This window comes from Mytilus edulis, chromosome 9, assembly GCF_963676685.1.
Source record: "Mytilus edulis chromosome 9, xbMytEdul2.2, whole genome shotgun sequence".
NCBI lineage: Eukaryota > Metazoa > Mollusca > Bivalvia > Mytilida > Mytilidae > Mytilus > Mytilus edulis.
The window spans coordinates 27365659-27383815 of record NC_092352.1 but is presented as its reverse complement, the minus strand read 5'-3'; the positions used below and the strand labels follow the sequence as shown (position 1 = coordinate 27383815).

General features: G+C 30.6%; 1 protein-coding gene across 1 annotated transcript; it reads right to left on the bottom strand.

The window, feature by feature from the left end:
* Window positions 1-604: 604 nt before the first annotated feature.
* LOC139489894 (indoleamine 2,3-dioxygenase 2-like) lies at window positions 605-18122 on the bottom strand. Its single transcript, XM_071276740.1, has 15 exons — window positions 17943-18122; window positions 14238-14333; window positions 13573-13692; window positions 12628-12766; window positions 11167-11173; window positions 10491-10505; window positions 9779-9878; window positions 8511-8628; window positions 8170-8221; window positions 6969-7038; window positions 5657-5732; window positions 4742-4840; window positions 4380-4476; window positions 3927-4006; window positions 605-2409 (listed from the first exon to the last, which is right to left on the bottom strand). The coding sequence occupies exons 1-15, from the start codon at window positions 18105-18107 to the stop codon at window positions 2342-2344; spliced, it is 1302 nt and encodes a 433-aa protein (XP_071132841.1). The 5' UTR covers window positions 18108-18122; the 3' UTR covers window positions 605-2341.
* Between the last annotated feature and the right edge of the window lie 35 nt (window positions 18123-18157).

Here is an 18157-nt window from a genome sequence, read left to right as displayed (position 1 = left end):
TTTGTCATATTTTTCTCAGAACCTGTAATACAAGGATTTCTGAAATTTGGTTTCAGGGTTTATATAAGACACCTATAAAGTGTGATGCGTTTTCAGATTCATCACTCAACAACTCTTGTTTACCCAACATTGATATCATTTTACACATGATAGCCAAGTTGAATATTTTTTGTCATATTTTTCTCAGAACCTGTAATACAAGGATTTCTGAAATTTGGTTTCAGGGTTTATATAAGACACCTATAAAGTGTGATGCGTTTTCAGATTCATCACTCAACAACTCTTGTTTACCCAACACTGATATCATTTTACACATGATAGCCAAGTTGAATATTTTTTGTCACATTTTTCTCAGAACCTGTAATACAAGGATTTCTGAAATTTGGTTCCAGGGTTTACACAAGTCACCTACACCTGTTTACCGATATATGTGGGTGGAGTATCATTAGTGAGCAGTAGCTTGCAGTTTCTTCTACATGTCGTTGCTGTCACTTATGGAGAGTTGTCTCATTAGCAATCATACCACATCTTCTTATTTTCATACTTACCATTAAAACTTAACTTGAACCATAAATAAGGTCAACATTAGATGAATAACTAAAGATGATGATAAATTCTTTATTTCAAGAGATTAAACAGATAGTAAAAACAATCTTCCCTGAGGTACTCTTATACAAGACAGACAAAAACAGACATTTACAAATAGTTAATCATCAAAAATATAGTTCAATATATCATTAGAATAGATTAAAAAAAAGTCATGTACATATAAAAAATAATACATTGTAAAATGATTGTTTGCAGTTCATGATTAAATTAAAGTTCTTTAACATCAGCAGCTGCACTAATCATTGTATTTGATAGTCATCCAAGGACTTCTCACATACAGAAGTAAAACCTTTTCTAAAGCCTGAATAGATGTCTATTTGGCTTTGCAGCATTTATAAATTAGACCAAAATTGCTCTCACATTTGACTTGATGGTGATGTATATATATATAGCCATGTGTCATGAACATACATAAAATATTTTCCACTGGACAACAAAAAACAATCGATCAATTAAAAGATCAAACATCTTCCCAGAATCCCTCAGCAATGTAAATAAAAGCATGTTATATTTAATAAAAATATACATACAAGGTAAAATTAATTTTATTTGGCAGAAATATCAAAATGTTAGTTCTCTTCCAATGATAATGAAAGCATGCATCTTTTATCCTTTGTATAAAAGAACATGAATAAGTACACTACATTTCTTTGTTCATTTAAAAATACATTTCATAAAAGAAAAAACATTTAATTATCAAATGTAAAGAAATAGTAAAACATTCTTTTTAAACTATTGCCCCTTACATAAACAATCACTACAGTGGAATCTATATAAAAGTCACTGTTATGACCAGAGAATACTGACATTACAAGACAAATTGAACTTTAAATGAGGTTCAAAATGTATTGGTATTGCAAAAGCAGGATATTTAGAGCCTGACATGACATGTTTTCACTTAAAAAAGATGATCTTTGAAGCTGGTTTGACTGTATCAATTTAATAAATTAATTTATTCTCATGTTGGTCCCTTTAATCATTTCCAAAATACTGATAATGTTCTGTTGAATCAAAATATAAAAGTTTGAACATTTGTCCTTGGTCTAATTAATGCCGCTCAAATGTTTTAACCATGTGTCACTTAAACTGCGATCATACAATTATAAGAATTAACATTTAAGGGCATACAATACAATTACAAATTAGGTAATGCAGTTGCAACGTAAATTGTTATTTTCGTCAAACAGTGACTTATCAGGAAAAGATGTAGTTTTTGGCTGATTTTAATCATTCAAACTGATTTAACTTGAAAACAACTTCATGGATCCCTCTTTTTTAAAATGACATTTGGTTTAATTATGTAAGAAGATTATGTGTACCAATTTTCATGAAAACGTAAATAGTGCAATTTTTTTAAATTTGATTAATATACAGCAAAAAATGATGTTTTTTCCTACATTCATGATCATTTGATAAATTTGAGTTATTTGTAAAATAAAACGTACAAATTTATGCAATATTCATTTAACACATGCATTACAAATAATTTAACAAAAAACAGATCCTGTTTATCTTTTAAAACAAAATAGTTATGTATTTCGATCGAAAGAAGAAATATGTCCACCAATCCATATTTTTAGGAAATATCTGAAATTTGAACCTCAATTTACTCAAAAAGTAGCATATGAAGATATATTTTCAATTACATATTTGATTTAATCATGTAAAAAATAGCCTACATGCAAATTTTCATCCAAATTTAAATGCGGGATTAAAACTGTATCGCATGCCCTTAATTTCCTTGTTCAACCAGCTTTTCTGTTGTTGACTGTCTTATACTCTTTAAGAATGGAAGTAAACCTAAAAAAAATATATCATATGATAAGGATATAGATGATTGTCTTCCAGAAATGACAGATATCAAACACCAGAATTTATAGATATGAAAATATGACTAGCATACAAAATAACATTTTAAACATGCAGGATCATTTTTAAAAAGATTAAAGGCTGTATTTTTGTCAAGCCTACAACATTTACATTGTATTTTGAAAAAGCAAGACAGCAATTCTACATTCTGTTAACAGCAATGTCAATACCCAAAATGAACAGGTAGTTTTCCAAGGAAAAGTTGATTTCATTTGCAATAAGATGGAATAGGTTGTAGTATTCACAATTTAGTTTGTGTGTCTGTCTGAAGACTTTGGTAGATTTTGGTCATCTCTTGTTGACTAAGGAGACTGATTTTGTTGTTTGATTGCTGTCTCATTGACATTTCCATCATTTTTTTTCCCCCGTAAATGTCCTTTGTTATAAAGATTACATACACTTATAATGCCAATTTCTGTGTGAATATCACAAAGGACAAGGTACAATAAGGCCTGTTATTGGCCTCCCTATTTTCTCTTTTTTCAAATTCTGTATTGGAAAGCTACTTATTATGTTAAAACATTCCCTGATGTTTGAAGTTTGATAGTGATGAACTTTAAAACCACTGATTTTTTGCAACTGGGTGAGGTGAGGGGGGTTTACTTTCTGTTATTCAAATATTATAATTATTATTGATTTTGCAGGTGATTTTACAACAAATTGTTATTTTTTTAGTGCCTGCACCAAAGTGACCCAGGATTTTTTTTATTCCAATGTCATGAGAACTGTTTTTGCTGTCTGGGTCAGGTAGGCGCACGCTATTAAATTTTAAGAAACAATGGTCAAAATCGGTATTTTTACTTCTTTTTTGTGTTTTTGATGCCCTTTTACCCCCTTACCTCTCCCATTTTCTGAAATTAATGGTTTTGAAGTTCATTCAAACAAATTTCAAACCTAAGGAAATACTTTAACGTAATAAGTAGCTTGCCAAAGCAAAATTTAGAAAATGAGAAAATAGGGAGGCCTTATCGTACCTTTTCCTTTATTGAAAACTCTTGCCAAAAGAAGGCAAAATTTGACTTATTAGTAGAAATTACCTCCCTGACAATTTTTTTTATTAAAATTGTCTTTTTATCTGTTTTCATTTCATCATGTCAGACAAATACGAGAAAGTGGTAAAAAAATGTCATTAAAGGGCAATAACTCCAACAATTTTGCAAATTTAAGTTTCTATCTATCTATTATTACTTTTAAGAAATAAGGCAAAACGGCACAAAAAATGGTAAAAATCATTTAAAAAGGGAAATAAATCTAATAAGGAATCAGCTAATAATTTCTCTGAATAAATGTGCACTTTTTGAGAGCATTTGCTGGCAGTGCTAGTTTAACGTGTTTATAATGACATCACAGGAGTCTTCCAGAATAAAAGTACTTGAAAGAAAATCATCCTGAGCAAATTATTGTCAGTTTTATGTGAAGCTGCAAAATTAACCATATGAAATACTTACTAGTACCTCCTGTTCCCTTTTTAGATAAAGACTCATAATCCTGGTTCCTTGTTTGTCTGTTTGACATAATAACAACATACCTAAAATAACAATTACACAATTAGCATACAAAAAGTGTTTCACATAGAATTATGCAAATGTGATAGTCATTCATTCAGTTTTTTAAATTATGCTTTTTGGGGAAGGAAGGGAGAAAAAAAGTAAAATATGACATCAAACAACAGTAATGATGAATTTCGTTGTCTTATAAGTTTTGACTTTTAAAAATGATTGGTTGAAAAAGTGAGGGAGAAAAGTAACTTGTCATCAGCCTTTTCTATGCACTAATTGTCTCCCTTCTTTTCTATTTGACTTAGATTAGAAATACAATATTCAAAGCTAATAAAATGCATAACTTTTTTTTTCTATAATAATAGGAATTAATCATAATAACTTAGGACAAGAACTACATACTTTGTAACCACTTGTAGATGATAGCTTCTGAAATCAATCATTGCCTCCAGTACTTGATTAAAACATTGTTTGAGCCCTTTATCATCTGATTTCTGAACTGAAAAAAAAGAAAACATTTTTTTTATTTTCATTTTGAAATGATTGTAAAGTGATATTTTGCATTCATTGCTGTATAAACAACTCAAACAGATTCATTCATTGCAGATATATTTTAACTTCATTAAATACTTCAATGTCTTCATTTAATTACACATGCTAATAAACCTAAATATTTTTGTCTTGTTTCTTTTTTGTGAATGATTATCTAATTCTTGAGCAATTTTTTTTTTCAGATTGAGAACGTATAAATGGTAAACACATACCATAACTTCTGATACTAGATTTTTCAGATATGGTTTCTATAAACTTTTTGTGAGCACTTGGCATGTGGTCCCTCATCTTCAAAAGAAATTTCTGTATACCTATGATAACAAAAAAATATTGAATTTAATAAACAACTGATTGACATAAATCACCATTTCCCTGAAAAATTGTCTGTATACTGAGTGTCTTACACTCTTAGCTTACAACTATCAAATGGAAATCCAAAAACACAAACTTATTTAGATCTTTGTAAGTCTGTTCCAATCAAACAAAATAAAAGGTTCTCTATATTAAGCAAAAGTTTCTATAACCAATGCCAATGCACCCTTCTTAATTCCAATCCAATATCAGATCGAATAAATTAAGTTCTTGATGAGCCATCAATCAAAAATATTTATCTTTCATATATCATAATCAGTATTCATAAAACATTCCATATTAAGCTACATTTCTTATTATTTAAATAGGTCAAGTAAATCACTTTGTATATGGAAATTTTTTTTTTTATTTTCAGTTCTCCAACTTTAGTTTGCCTAATCCAAATGTTATGAAATTTTCATACTAATCATTATCATTAAACACAGATCAAGTTAGAATTAGGGAGGAATCACTTTTGCAGGTCTCTAGTTTTTTCACTCTATAACGTTTTATATATGCATATGGAGGCATCATCTGTGTCCCATGGACATCTTCTCCATTTATTCTAATAACCTTATGAAGAGTTTTTGGTTCGTATTTAAAAAGCACCACATATGTGTATTAACCCTGCTAAATCCACTTCTTGTGAATTTTACATTCATTAAATCAAATAGATCATGTAATATTTCATAGATGAGTTATCAAGTTTTAAAGAGAAAACTGACTAGTGGAAAAGATCAGATGAGTCAAAGAGAGAAAACTATCACATTTATTACTTGTTTCATGTTGTACACCAAATGCTGCATCTAAACACTGTAATGTTGAACTCTGTGCAGCACTGCCTCCAGACATCTGTAATATATATATACATTGTACTGATTAAACCAGGGCATATACTATAATCTTCTTGCAGTAGAATGTCCAACAATATAGGAAGTAAGGTATGTTTTTTGTAATTGTGCCAAATATTGACACAACTGTCGCTCTAGATGTCTTTTGATTTTTATGAAATTGTGTTTATATCTCATTGATGTATACCCATATCTGCCTTTAGTTATGAATAGAATTAAATTTTAAATAAGATTTGTTTTTGTATAATCATTTATCTTACCTCCTATACATTTCTAGGAATGTGATTGGTTAAAAGCGCCCTCGTGGAGACCGTGTATATTTGATATTAGGTTAGTAGGGAGGCGGGGCTTATCTCATACACGGTTAGTAGTGGAGTTACGTCCCTTTATATTCCATATAAGGTAGTAGGGAGGCGGGGCTTATTTCATACACGGTTAGTAGTGGTGTTACGTCCCTTTATAAAAACAAAACGGTACTGAGAAAAAAAATCGTAAAGGTTTCAACAGACGAAGAAATTGATGATTAAGATTGAAATAAATTCATATAACACATTTAACCCTCACGAGTTGTTATTGTTGGTATCTGTTTTTATAGGATCAATGGAAGTAGTTTCTTAATGCTAACAGTATTGAGGACTTGGTCATTTTGATAGGTCTAAATTTCACACGTTAAGATAGTCGGTAAGATAATGTGGTGGTGACCTAATACGGTATATATGGGGTCAGTAAATTCCATATGGGGATTCGAGCTTCGCTTTCACCCCATATGGAATTTACTGACCCCATATATACCGTATTAGGTCACTAGCACACTACGTAACTAATATTATTCATCCCCCCTCAAATGGCTACAGTGGACACCAAAAAACAACAAGACACACACCACACAATTTATATATTGACATTTGTCTTATTTATGCAAGTACTGCCTTATTGTATCAGTGAATTTCTATTGGTCTCTTAAAATTGGGATACTCAGTGGCAATAGTTCACTAGTAAATACATGTTTTCTTTTAGTTTTAGTTTGAAAGCATCGAATAATATATCCAGCAATAATAAATTTAATAAAATATATGTAATCAAAACTGTTCATCAAAGTTGAGAAAGCAGTTATATATACAAAGTAGACAAACCTACTAAGTTAAGAATGTTGACAATGAAAAAAAAAATCTTATGAAACAATTACTAACCAGAATGGCAAGTTAAATGCAGAAATAACAACTAGAAACATGATTACCTGTATAGGTTCTTCAGATATACCTTCATAAATCAAGCCTTCAGGAAATGGGGATCCTTCTCCTCCCCATCTATAAAAAGATAGACAGAATTTAAATCCTAAACTAGATGATTTTTATTTAGTCTAAAATATCAATATCTATATTAAGCTGAAAAAGCAAGTTGTAAGTAATTGCATCAGTTCGGTTTTTTATTGTTCATGCAAACTTTTGTTCTGACACCACAGGCACTAGTCTCAGAATTTTTTCCATATAAACCTTAATATAACACAAGGTACTTAACTCATATTTTTGAAAAATGGCAGATGGTTGCAAAATTCCGTTATATGCCTATTTCTCAGTTGTCAACCCCACTAAAACTTGTTATGTTGTAAATGTAAATTGAATTTTCTACACAATGTTGTATAACACGCCTATTTTTGTTGTTAGAATGATCTGTAGCAGGCATACCGAAGTATGTCAATCATAATTATTTAGTGTACCGACATTGGATTGGAAACACAAAACTCGCAGTAAATGATTAATTATAAAAATTGTTTCATTAATAATGACAACTATCCATTTTGTTATAAAAGACATATGCATCAATTTTTGTTAATTTTAGGTTTCATATGACTTTAAATAGCAACAAGCAGCATCATCAAATAAAAATATAATTATTTATAATAATAATATTCTTTCAATGCTTATTTGCCTCTGCAAATCACAATCATTAAAAGTTTAAAAGCATTAAATGTAGGAATGATGACTGACTGCTGCTGTAAAATTAAATTTCGAGAGAAGGCTGAGAGTTAAAATATTAAAATTTAAGGTAATAAATCTCTGAAAAGTTGTTTTTGGTGAAATTTACCAATATGTTAGTCTCTACTTTAAATTTAACTTAACTTTAACGAGCACCTTGTACATTATTAGAGTTGTAAAATTTGACAAAAGTTTCCTACCCAGGTTTTTTTAAACAGATGGACAGACAGAAAGCATTTACTAGACTTGCCTTTGACAATGCAGGTAAAACAGATGTCAATTATCAAATATAAACTGTTGCTAAAACTTTGTTGGTTCATCATGTTCATATGAATTACGCACACAATCTCAAATTAAAATGCAGTTGTGAACTATATGTTTCATTTTTATAAAATAAAAAATCACAGTAAGTGCTTAAGTTGGTCACAAAGCAAATGGTTACAAATATCAAACTGAACTTACCCAGAAAGAAATGGACGTAGTGTGTCATAGAAAACTTCTGCAGACACCAATTCTGGATCAATAAAATAACTATATTTAAATATAAAATTATTTCATTAGTAAAATGAGAAATGCTATCAACTTTCAAAGTATTTAAAGATTTGCAGTATTCTAATTTATCACAATAATTTAAATTTGATCATAAGGTTACCCTTTACTATACAATTGTTCATAGATGTAATTTTCTAGTTTCCTGACATTCTTTAATTATGAATATCAAATTCAAGTATTTTTTTCTTCATTTATATCTGTAGACCTTTCAGAGTCCTTAGTAAATTGATTTCTAGAAAAAAATTGTATACCGTGCATGCTCTTGAGTGTTTCTTTCATATGTAAAATAACTTGTTTGATTAATATCAAATTTTGTATCAATGCTTCTGTGTCTTCTGTATCTGAAGCTTTAATAGCATCAATTATATACTGAAAAATAAATACACAAAGCATGTTCATCGTAAGCTAAATATTTTATTTATTGTTGGCAGAGAGAGTTAAAAATAAATAAACAAAAAATATGAAGTGAGATTGACTGAAAAAGTTCATGCATCATTATACCTCAAGTTAAAAGATTGTTAAATTGCATATTGGAATCGCGATTCTTTTCAGTTATTTGTATTGTTGGCTTTCTTTATTATTAACCACATCTTCTTGCATTTTCTTTACACTCACTTTTAACTTACAACTAAATAATCATATTAATATATGAAGCTTATATTTTGATTAGAGTGAATTTGCCGTTTTAGAATCTAAAGCATTCTGGGTTATATTTCCAAAAGCGTACACCAAAATGTTGTGATTGGTTTAAAACGTGATAAACAATAGAAATTCAACCAATGAAGTAATGTTATTTTCATTTTGGTGTACAAACAATGAGAATACCCATAGTCCTCTAGATTCTGAAAAGGGCAAATTACTTTTTGTGATTATGCAGACATTTTCATATTCATATTATGAAAGAGAAGTTAAGATTATCCTCCTTAATTTGGAAAATTAAAAGTTTTATAAATCTACCATAACTATATAACATTAGTTTGACAGATTTCAGTATTGATAGTTTGGAATTTAGCCTAACATATTTCCATTAAAACTTCTTGAATCTAGTGTAACCCTGCAAAATCTGCCAAAAGAGCTTCATTTTGAGGTCTAGTTATATATATTCAGATAGGATTAACAACTGAAACCTAGTAGATATTTTGCTACAAATGTATCTTACAAACATTTTGATATGCGTAGAATATCTTTTTGTGTAAAGCTGATTCTCATTTCTATTTTATATGAAAGCTGTGTGTGAAGAATGGAAATATTTGGACAAATATGCCAATTTTCATATACACCATAGTAACATCAGACAATTTTGCACTGAAAGTGTCCGGTTGGTTTATTAATAAAATTCACATTGTTATAAATTTTTTGAATCATTTATTTATTTTTTAATATTTGTAACACTACACTTAATTGCTTTCCAACTATGGTGTAAACTTTTTAACCAGTTGATCAGCAACAAGATTCATTGTTTGGCTAACTGGTATTCTTATTGAACAGAGCCTATTGAATTAGCATAGAAAAAGATCACCTTTGGTGCAGGAGCAAAATCAAATTCCATACGAGCTGTTACCATGAAAAACCAATTAGAATCCATGCCTCCAGGAAAAGTATACAAGCATCGTAGGTTTCTATTTTTAGAATAAAATAAAAATAAGTTTGGGAATATAAACAATAAACCAAATAATAAAAATGAAAACAAAAGTGGTGAGATAAATTAAAACGTAATCACAGCAATACGAGACATAAATGTCAATGAGACAGCAACCAAACAAGACAAACCAAAAGATATGTGGATTTCAACAGATAGTCTTGTTGCTGTGATCAAAAGGTTATATATGCTAGACTCTACATCAGTATAAATTAACATAGGTTTTGTATATGAATAAACTTTCTTGATTTGACCTTGGCTTAGTTCTAGACAATCAAGAACAAACATAATTAAAGCCAAGTTTAAAAAATTATACACTGATAGCTACTTGTGAATGAGACTAATAATAATTGCAAATATTTTGAATTGAAATTGTGATCTAAACCTTTGAAGTTGTTATTGGAATGTGATTCAATTTACCACTTATGGTAAAAGCATACAAACATATCTTATTTGGTGGTGAAAAAAATCATGCAAAGTATCCTCACATATCAAAACAGTGTTAGTGCAAATATAAGAACATTGACACATAGAAATATACATATATCATCAAACGTGGTGTTGTGTTATACAGAGTATATAGTTTACTTACTCTAATGTTCTTGGTCTGAAAATAAAACAAAAAACTCTTATTTGTTTTATTTTCTTTACATTCAATGCAAGAGGATTTTTTTTTTAAATTCAGAAATTGTTTATATTTATAAATACTCATCAAATTTTTGACAGAATTTGATAGACTCAACTGTATCTGTATGATGAAGTTGAATATATGTTTGGTAATATCTAGTATTCACAAACTTTTACCTTGATATTTTTCTTGAGGAATTTTTTATGTCAAGATATATAAAAAATTCTAACATGACGTCCTTCAAATGCTTTGAGTACACACCCATGGTAAAATATGAAAATATTTGCTTGGGCTGTTCCCATCGTACTCCCATGTCATATGCTTTTTTATGAATGAGCTACTCGACGTCACAGAATGATGACGTTACTGTGAAAGTACTTTAATTCGTGGGTATCAATTTTCGTGGTTTGAGTAATATTTACATGTTCGTGGATTTTTAAATTCGTGGATTTATGTTTTCTAAAAAAAAAAGTTGAAAAATTAAAGCCTTTAGAAAAGAAGGTTACAAATTGTCTGGATTGAAGGAAATTGCAAAGTAAACATTGACCCGTGTAAATTGTAGTAATATAAACAATAATTAACCAATGATAAAGTGATCAACAGATTAAAGACCACCAAAGGTGTTAATTAGGCCATAAACATGACACCTAAAGAAAACAGTAATACATGTATAAACAAAATAATGCTATAAACGTATCTTGAAATGTCAAATAATTCTTATCAAAATCAAGCCCAGCATGAAATGATTATTTTCTATAGTACGAGAACTATGAGGATATAAAATGAAAACTTTATCATACTAGCATATCATTACCGGAAATCTGACTTTCATCCATCAAAAATATTTTTTATGAGAATTAAAAGATCAAAAGTTGTACAGTTAAGGTTATTAAAGATTAAATGGGTATGATCCTGCATGCGGTTATAGTTCTGTAACTGCTATTAAAGTATTCTCAGATTTGGCATTATTCAATATATTCTCTAGATCATATCAGTAGTCAAACCTACCGATGGGGATCTTTCAATGTCTTGATTTGGACAACTTTTGTTTTATTTCGTTGGACACTTAAATTCGTGGATAAAGTCATCCACGAAAACCACAAAAATTGGTACCCCACGAATAAAAGTACTTTCACAGTATAATATAAGCATTTTACGGGAAAATACACTCTTGTGAAACCGAAAATCATCACAACAAGGAAACGCAAAAAAACGATGTAAAAATGTGTTATATAAGCCATTGTTTGTATACATTTAAGACAAATAAGTAAAGTTATCATTTACAATCATCTGAATACATTATTGTAAATAGTTAAAGCATGTCACATTATCAGTTTGCTCCGTTCTTTTAAGTCAATTTAAAAGTGCGTTTATTTATGGGAACGGCAAATAATTCCTTCACCTAGAGCGCTTCAATCATAAACAATTGCCGTATTTGTCCTATAAGAATGGAAATATTTCATGGGGGCTTGAATATATCGGTATTTTACCATGGGTTGTCCCTTTATGCCGATATTTTACCCCTCGCTATCACTCAGGGTTAAATATTTGTCATAAAGGGCCAACCCGTGGTAAAATCACGATATATTCAAGCCCCCATGATTATTTCTTAAGTTTAATTCTACATCAGACTACCAAGTAGCACAGTACATATAGTAGTTAACAGTCCATTGATCAGTCAATCCTTCAGTCAATTTTAGTTCCCTGATGCTAACTCAAATACTTTGTATCGAAATTGCAATATAATATTGATATCCCTAAAGTTTCAGGGATCATCATGGTAAAGAAAAGTCCAAGTTACTGTATATATATAGCTATAATAGACTGAATTTGATAAAAAGTTGATTTCCAGTTGCTAAATCAGATACTGCAGATGGGAATATAACCTTACTTGAATATGTGGTCATATATTTTTAAACATGTTAAAGGAAAAAACCTTGATTTTGATGTTAATACGTCAAAAGTTCAAGTACATGTAACTAAATGTAGACCAAAACTTTTGCCTAAAAAAGGTTTTTGGATACTAAATCAAATACTAAATAAATATTTGCAGCCTCATACTATGAAATGAACAATGTCATGGAGTACATGTACTATTAACAACTAGCTAATGTTACATACTTATGTGGGTCTAAAAGTGTCCAGTTACACAGTACCATATCTGGATGACAAACAACAGGTTTGATATCAATATTTTCTGATACTTTATACCATGGCACTGCAACACATTCTGGTAATACCTGCAAAAGTTAGCATATTTTCTCAGGACATTTATGAATTTCAATTCACAAGATGATATTTTTTAACCGAAGGTATCAATTATATTTCACTGTTCGCTTTTTATATGTAATCAGATATATCTCCAAGAGAAATATATTTAAAAAAAAGAAAGTTGGACATTTTCAAGAAAATCTCATCATTTAACCTGATATAGCACTTCTGCATACTAAGAAATCTTCCTCCTACATGTTTTTTTGTATCTATAAGATCCGTAGTAAATTGTCTCAATCTTGCCTTATATAATCTAATTATATCATACAAACCTTAGGAACTCCTTTGTCTCCATCCTGTAAATATATAACCTGATGTATAATACAAACCTTAGGAACTCCTTTGTCTCCATCCTGCCAAATATAATCTAATAGACCACTTTCGAGTTCATCCGTCACCGGCAAAAACTCATCAATTATGCACGCCTTTATGACGTCATTTACCAGATAGAGGGGATCGCCTGTATCCCTGCACTATTTACGTTCATCAAGCGTCTTAGTGATCGTCGTTGTGCAGGATAAACTAGAAATAATGGTTGTTCTGTAGGTACTTAATGACAATTCCCTAATGACAGCAGTGCTGATTGTCAATTTTGAGAATTAAATTTGCTGTATAATTCGTACAATATAGAATTATAGTTTTCCAACCACTCGCTCAACATTGAAACGGAAGTGACAACGCCCCTAAACGCACAAATGACGTTCACTAAAACCAGAGTTTTTGACGGAAATGCATCGAACTCGAAAGTTGTCTATTATATACATGTAATACAAACCTTAGGAACTCCTTTGTCTCCCTCCTGCCATATATAAGCAGATGATATCATAGATAACTGAAGGTGTGCCAATCTTAACTGTCTGTAGCCTTTCAACTTATTGTGATCCAAAACTGGCATCTAAAATACAGTTGAAGTAAAGAGTTTAGATATCTTTTCAAAATTTTACTGCATTTTTTGGGGGCTTTTGCAACAATATAAAAGATATGTATATAACTAGATTGCCTAAATTAACTGACCAACTTCATATCAAACATTAAAAGTGTCCAAAAACAGAAAAAGGCAATACCAAAGTTTCTGTGCTAAACAAAAGTAAGTAAATTTGCTGTACATACTTTTGTAAAAAATATTTTCTGGGTTATCTCCCCTTGATTTAACAATGTTTTCACATTTTGAATAGATTTGATGAAAAACTTTCTTTTTATATTATATATTATTCTTATATTATATTCATATATATATATATATCATAGGATCTTTCATTTATATGAAAAGTCAAACAAATTTTTTTTTTTTCAAATTTCAGTAAAAATCTAATGAAGTATTAAAGGCACTGTGTAACCCTGATCTACACAAACTCAAAGAACAGTGTTTTTTGAAAATAAAACAAGTAATTGCATATGAATGAAACATTTTAAAATTGTACATGTTTTATAGTTCCACACCTTGTCTACTTCTTCCCTTAACTGTTTCTGAAGTATCAAACTTGTCAGATTTTCTGCTAGATAATTCCATTGTCCAAAATAGTCTGGTAAGGTACGCTGAAAGAACAAACAAAAGATTTTGTTTTTACTACAAACCAAGGAAATTTAAAGTGTATATAATCTTTAGTGCAACCAAATGTATTAGAGGGCAGTTTGAAGGAACACAGCAACCTGGAACAAAAACTAAGATTTCATATGATATATGTCAGATGGTCATATTTTAACTCAATTGAAGCTCAATAACTTTATACTTATAAGATTAAAGATTAACATTAAAAGTAGTTGTACTGAATTTCTCAATTAAAATTAAGTTAATATTAATTGAGAAATTCAGGACAACTTCTTTTAACCCTCTTGCTGCCGGAGGGACAAATGTGTCCACACCCATTGTGCCTGAGGGACACGCATGTCCATGCTTAAATTTTTACAAACTTTTCCTTATTGCTGTATCTTTTAAAAAAAAAAGACCAAAGATAAAACAGTGCTATGTTTTTAATCAATGTGTCCCAAATGTAATGGTCATGTTGGCATGATGTCATACATCAAATAACGTCACTGTTGGACATCTTACGTCACAGACATCGAGCTATCATATTTTTATGGCACACGAAATGCAACCTAGAACCAGCTGATCCACAGGGCGCAGCTTTATACTACAGCAAAGGTCAAACCCTGGACAGTTGGGGCAAGTATGGACACAACATTCAAGCTTGAATTTGGATTGTGATTAAATAGTTGACATAGAATAGGTTTCTGACACAGAATGAATGTGGTCTAATGAACTTAAAAAAAGTATTTGCTTTTGAGCAATACACTCTGCTGTTGAATATTAATCCCCTAAAGAAAAAAATATTTGAAAAAAAAAAATTGTTTTATTTTCTGAAATCTGAAATGTCTGTGGGCTTGCAATACAGATCTGTAAAGATGTTTCCATCCCTCAATTGCATTGTAGTGTCAAGAAATGTGATCTTAGAGCCAGACATTTCATATGTGAATTTTATTGAGGGATCAGGGCATCGTTGGCATGATGAATGAACAAATTTAGTTCTTGTTCAATATTGTCCCACTTCATGTCAATATCGTCGATAAATCAGAACCAAGAGAGGGATTGATGAAGAGAAGAATTGAGAATTCTCTGTTCTAATTTCCCCGTAAATATATTGGAGTAAGACGGGGCCATCTTTGTTCCCATTGCTGTTCCATTAACTTGGAGGAAGTGTTCACTACTGAATGTGAAGTTATCGCATTTTAATACTAAAGTTAGAAGCTGGATGAGACATTCAGTTGGTGGATGTAAGGTGTTACGAGAGTTCCAGACTTCCCTACAGGCTTCAATACCATTGTCATGGGGGACGTTAGTATAGAGGGAGGTTAAATACATGTGTCTTCATCAATATGTCCCTGTTCACACATGTTTTCAGGTTTGTGGTGATCTCTTTGTTGAACTGAGGGGTGGGGTCAGAGTCTAATTACTTATAAAATCTCTCATCAGAGAGTGGGCGTTCTGCCTCTTGAATGTAGTCACATTTGTCCATGATGACAACAGCGCTACCTTTATCAGCTGGTTTTCATATCGCACATTATCATTTGTATTTAAAGCATACTGTTGTAAAATACTTTTACATTCTTTTATTATAGACATTTTCGTTTAATTGGTAAACGTCTTAACGTCGTTTACCGCGGTAATTACGTAACTGTATATTCGACGTCGCTACTTAGCGACGTTATTGTATTCCTACATGTAGTTTAGATAAAGATTTCGTTCTATGAAGACGTTCTTCATCATTTCTTTAGAATATATGTTAAACATACATTTGAACTCTCTGTTGTAATAAGCCATATAACCTATGTCATGTTTAACAAATTTTTAGAATGTTTCAAGCATCTTAACTGATGTTCAGTTTGACTTTTTTATTGTATAAATTTCAAGGTTGTAATAGTTTAATCTTAGAAGACTTAAAGATGATTCATTTAACATCAGAATCTCACTGAGGAAGGATATCTGTTATCCTAAATATTTATAAATAATTACATTTATAGTTACATTTTTTGCATTTGGTGTTGTTGTGTACACTTTTTTAGGCGTTTATATATATATATATATAGGAGGGGATATTGTTTCTGCACAATGCTAGGTTGTGTTGTCGTAGAAGTTAGAAATAAAAAGTACAGGTTCCAGCCCGGTGCCGGGGAGGAAGTTACGAATCAAATCTACTCTAACATCGTTAGGTTGATTTTCTAGGCAATTTATATATATATATATAAATATAACAGTATTCTTTATATTTGAATTGGATTACCTCCCTTACACTGCTTTTAAATTGTATTAATTGTCCTTTAACCAGAAAAACCCTTGTTTTTTCCCCCTTTTTTGCCCCTAATTGCTAATGATAAATGATTTAAGCCATAACCCCCATAGCCCTCACTTAGTAGTATGGAAGCTTGAGGTATAATTTCAGAGAGATTTATACACTTAAACACAAGTTATTGACTGAAAACTACAAAAATGCTTATTTGGGCCCCTTTTTGGCCCCTTATTCCTAAGCCTTGGGACCATAATCCCCAAAACCAATCCCAACCTTCCTTTTGAGGTTATAAACAATATTGTGTTAAAATTTTATTGATTTCTATTTACTAATACTAAAGTAATCAGTGGCAGATCCATAAATTTCTATAAGTGGGGGTCAACTCACTCCACTGACTGCCTAAGAGGGGACATGCTCCAGTCATGCTTCAGTAATTGCCTATATAATCAACCAAATTTTTCCTACAAAAAGGGGGGCCCAGGCCCTCCGAAAAAACCCTATTAATCTGCCTCTAGTTATTATCCGGAAATCATCTGTCTTCGAATGACGCTGAAAATGACGACGAAAACAATGCTGATGACAATGACAACGTGATACCAATTTATACAATAAAAAAAAAAATTAATCAACTAGCCCCACTCATGACAAATAGATAAACCACTTACAAAAAAAGATGCAATCCCGTTGTATATCTTTGTCCCTGCCCACGTCAATACCTTTGAACACCAAAGTGAAGTGCTATAAAATCAAATTGCTGTTAAAAACTCTGTTTTTGCAATAAAGTTATATATAATTGTTAATCACGCATCAATAGTATGATTATGATACAATTAACAGGTTTCTTTTCAATTGTTATACCGAAATAACTAAGCTTACAAGTATAAAGTTATTCTCCAATAATGATACAAAAATGTATTTGCAATTATCATTTTAAGAATGTTAAAAAAGTTTAATAAATTTCGTGTTTTTTTTTTTTTTTTGTATTCTGTGTAGATTACAAAAAACCAAATAAGTTTTCATTTAAGTGCGGCTAGTTGGTAGACCTGAAAATTACATATATAGAAGTAGATTTTTCCTTTTTTCAATAAGTGGGGCGAGTTGACAGGGGAAAAATTAATTGGATTTAACCCTTTTCACTTTTTAAAAAGTGGGGCGAGTTGGTTAACCAGGTTGGGGCGATTTTTTAAATTTTTTAATAGTGGGGCGATTTGGTGTGGGGCGTTTTGCCAGTGGGGCGATTTGTCCTACTTCCGGTTGAGGCAACTATACTATTTACATGTATTATATAAGTTTATTTGTGTCTCAACATAATATTTTGAGGTTATGAAGTGGTTTTTGATAACAATTTAGATATAATTACAAGTGGATCAGGCAGCATAAAACCAAATTCTTCACAAACATAAAAATCTTCCAACTTCATACTATCTTCATAATAACCTTGCCCTGAACTTTGTCCTAAATCTACTTTCACTTTCACTTTGACAAAAAATAATCTATAAGAAAAAATACTATTTATATATATCATTTCGTAAATGGAGATATTATTCAATTCAATTTTTTCTACTCTTTATTATA

What these genes read in the sequence shown, in the direction of transcription:
- LOC139489894 (XM_071276740.1), bottom strand. Translation starts at nt 18,107, where the DNA reads ATGATATATATAAATAGTATTTTTTCTTATAGATTATTTTTTGTCAAA. An exon ending in CATCTACAAGTGGTTACAAA is followed by an intron (nt 4,007 to 4,379) that starts GTATGTAGTTCT and finishes TTGTTATTTTAG; the next exon opens with GTATGTTGTTATTATGTCAA. An exon ending in AAAGGGAACAGGAGGTACTA is followed by an intron (nt 2,410 to 3,926) that starts GTAAGTATTTCA and finishes TATTTTTTTTAG; the next exon opens with GTTTACTTCCATTCTTAAAG.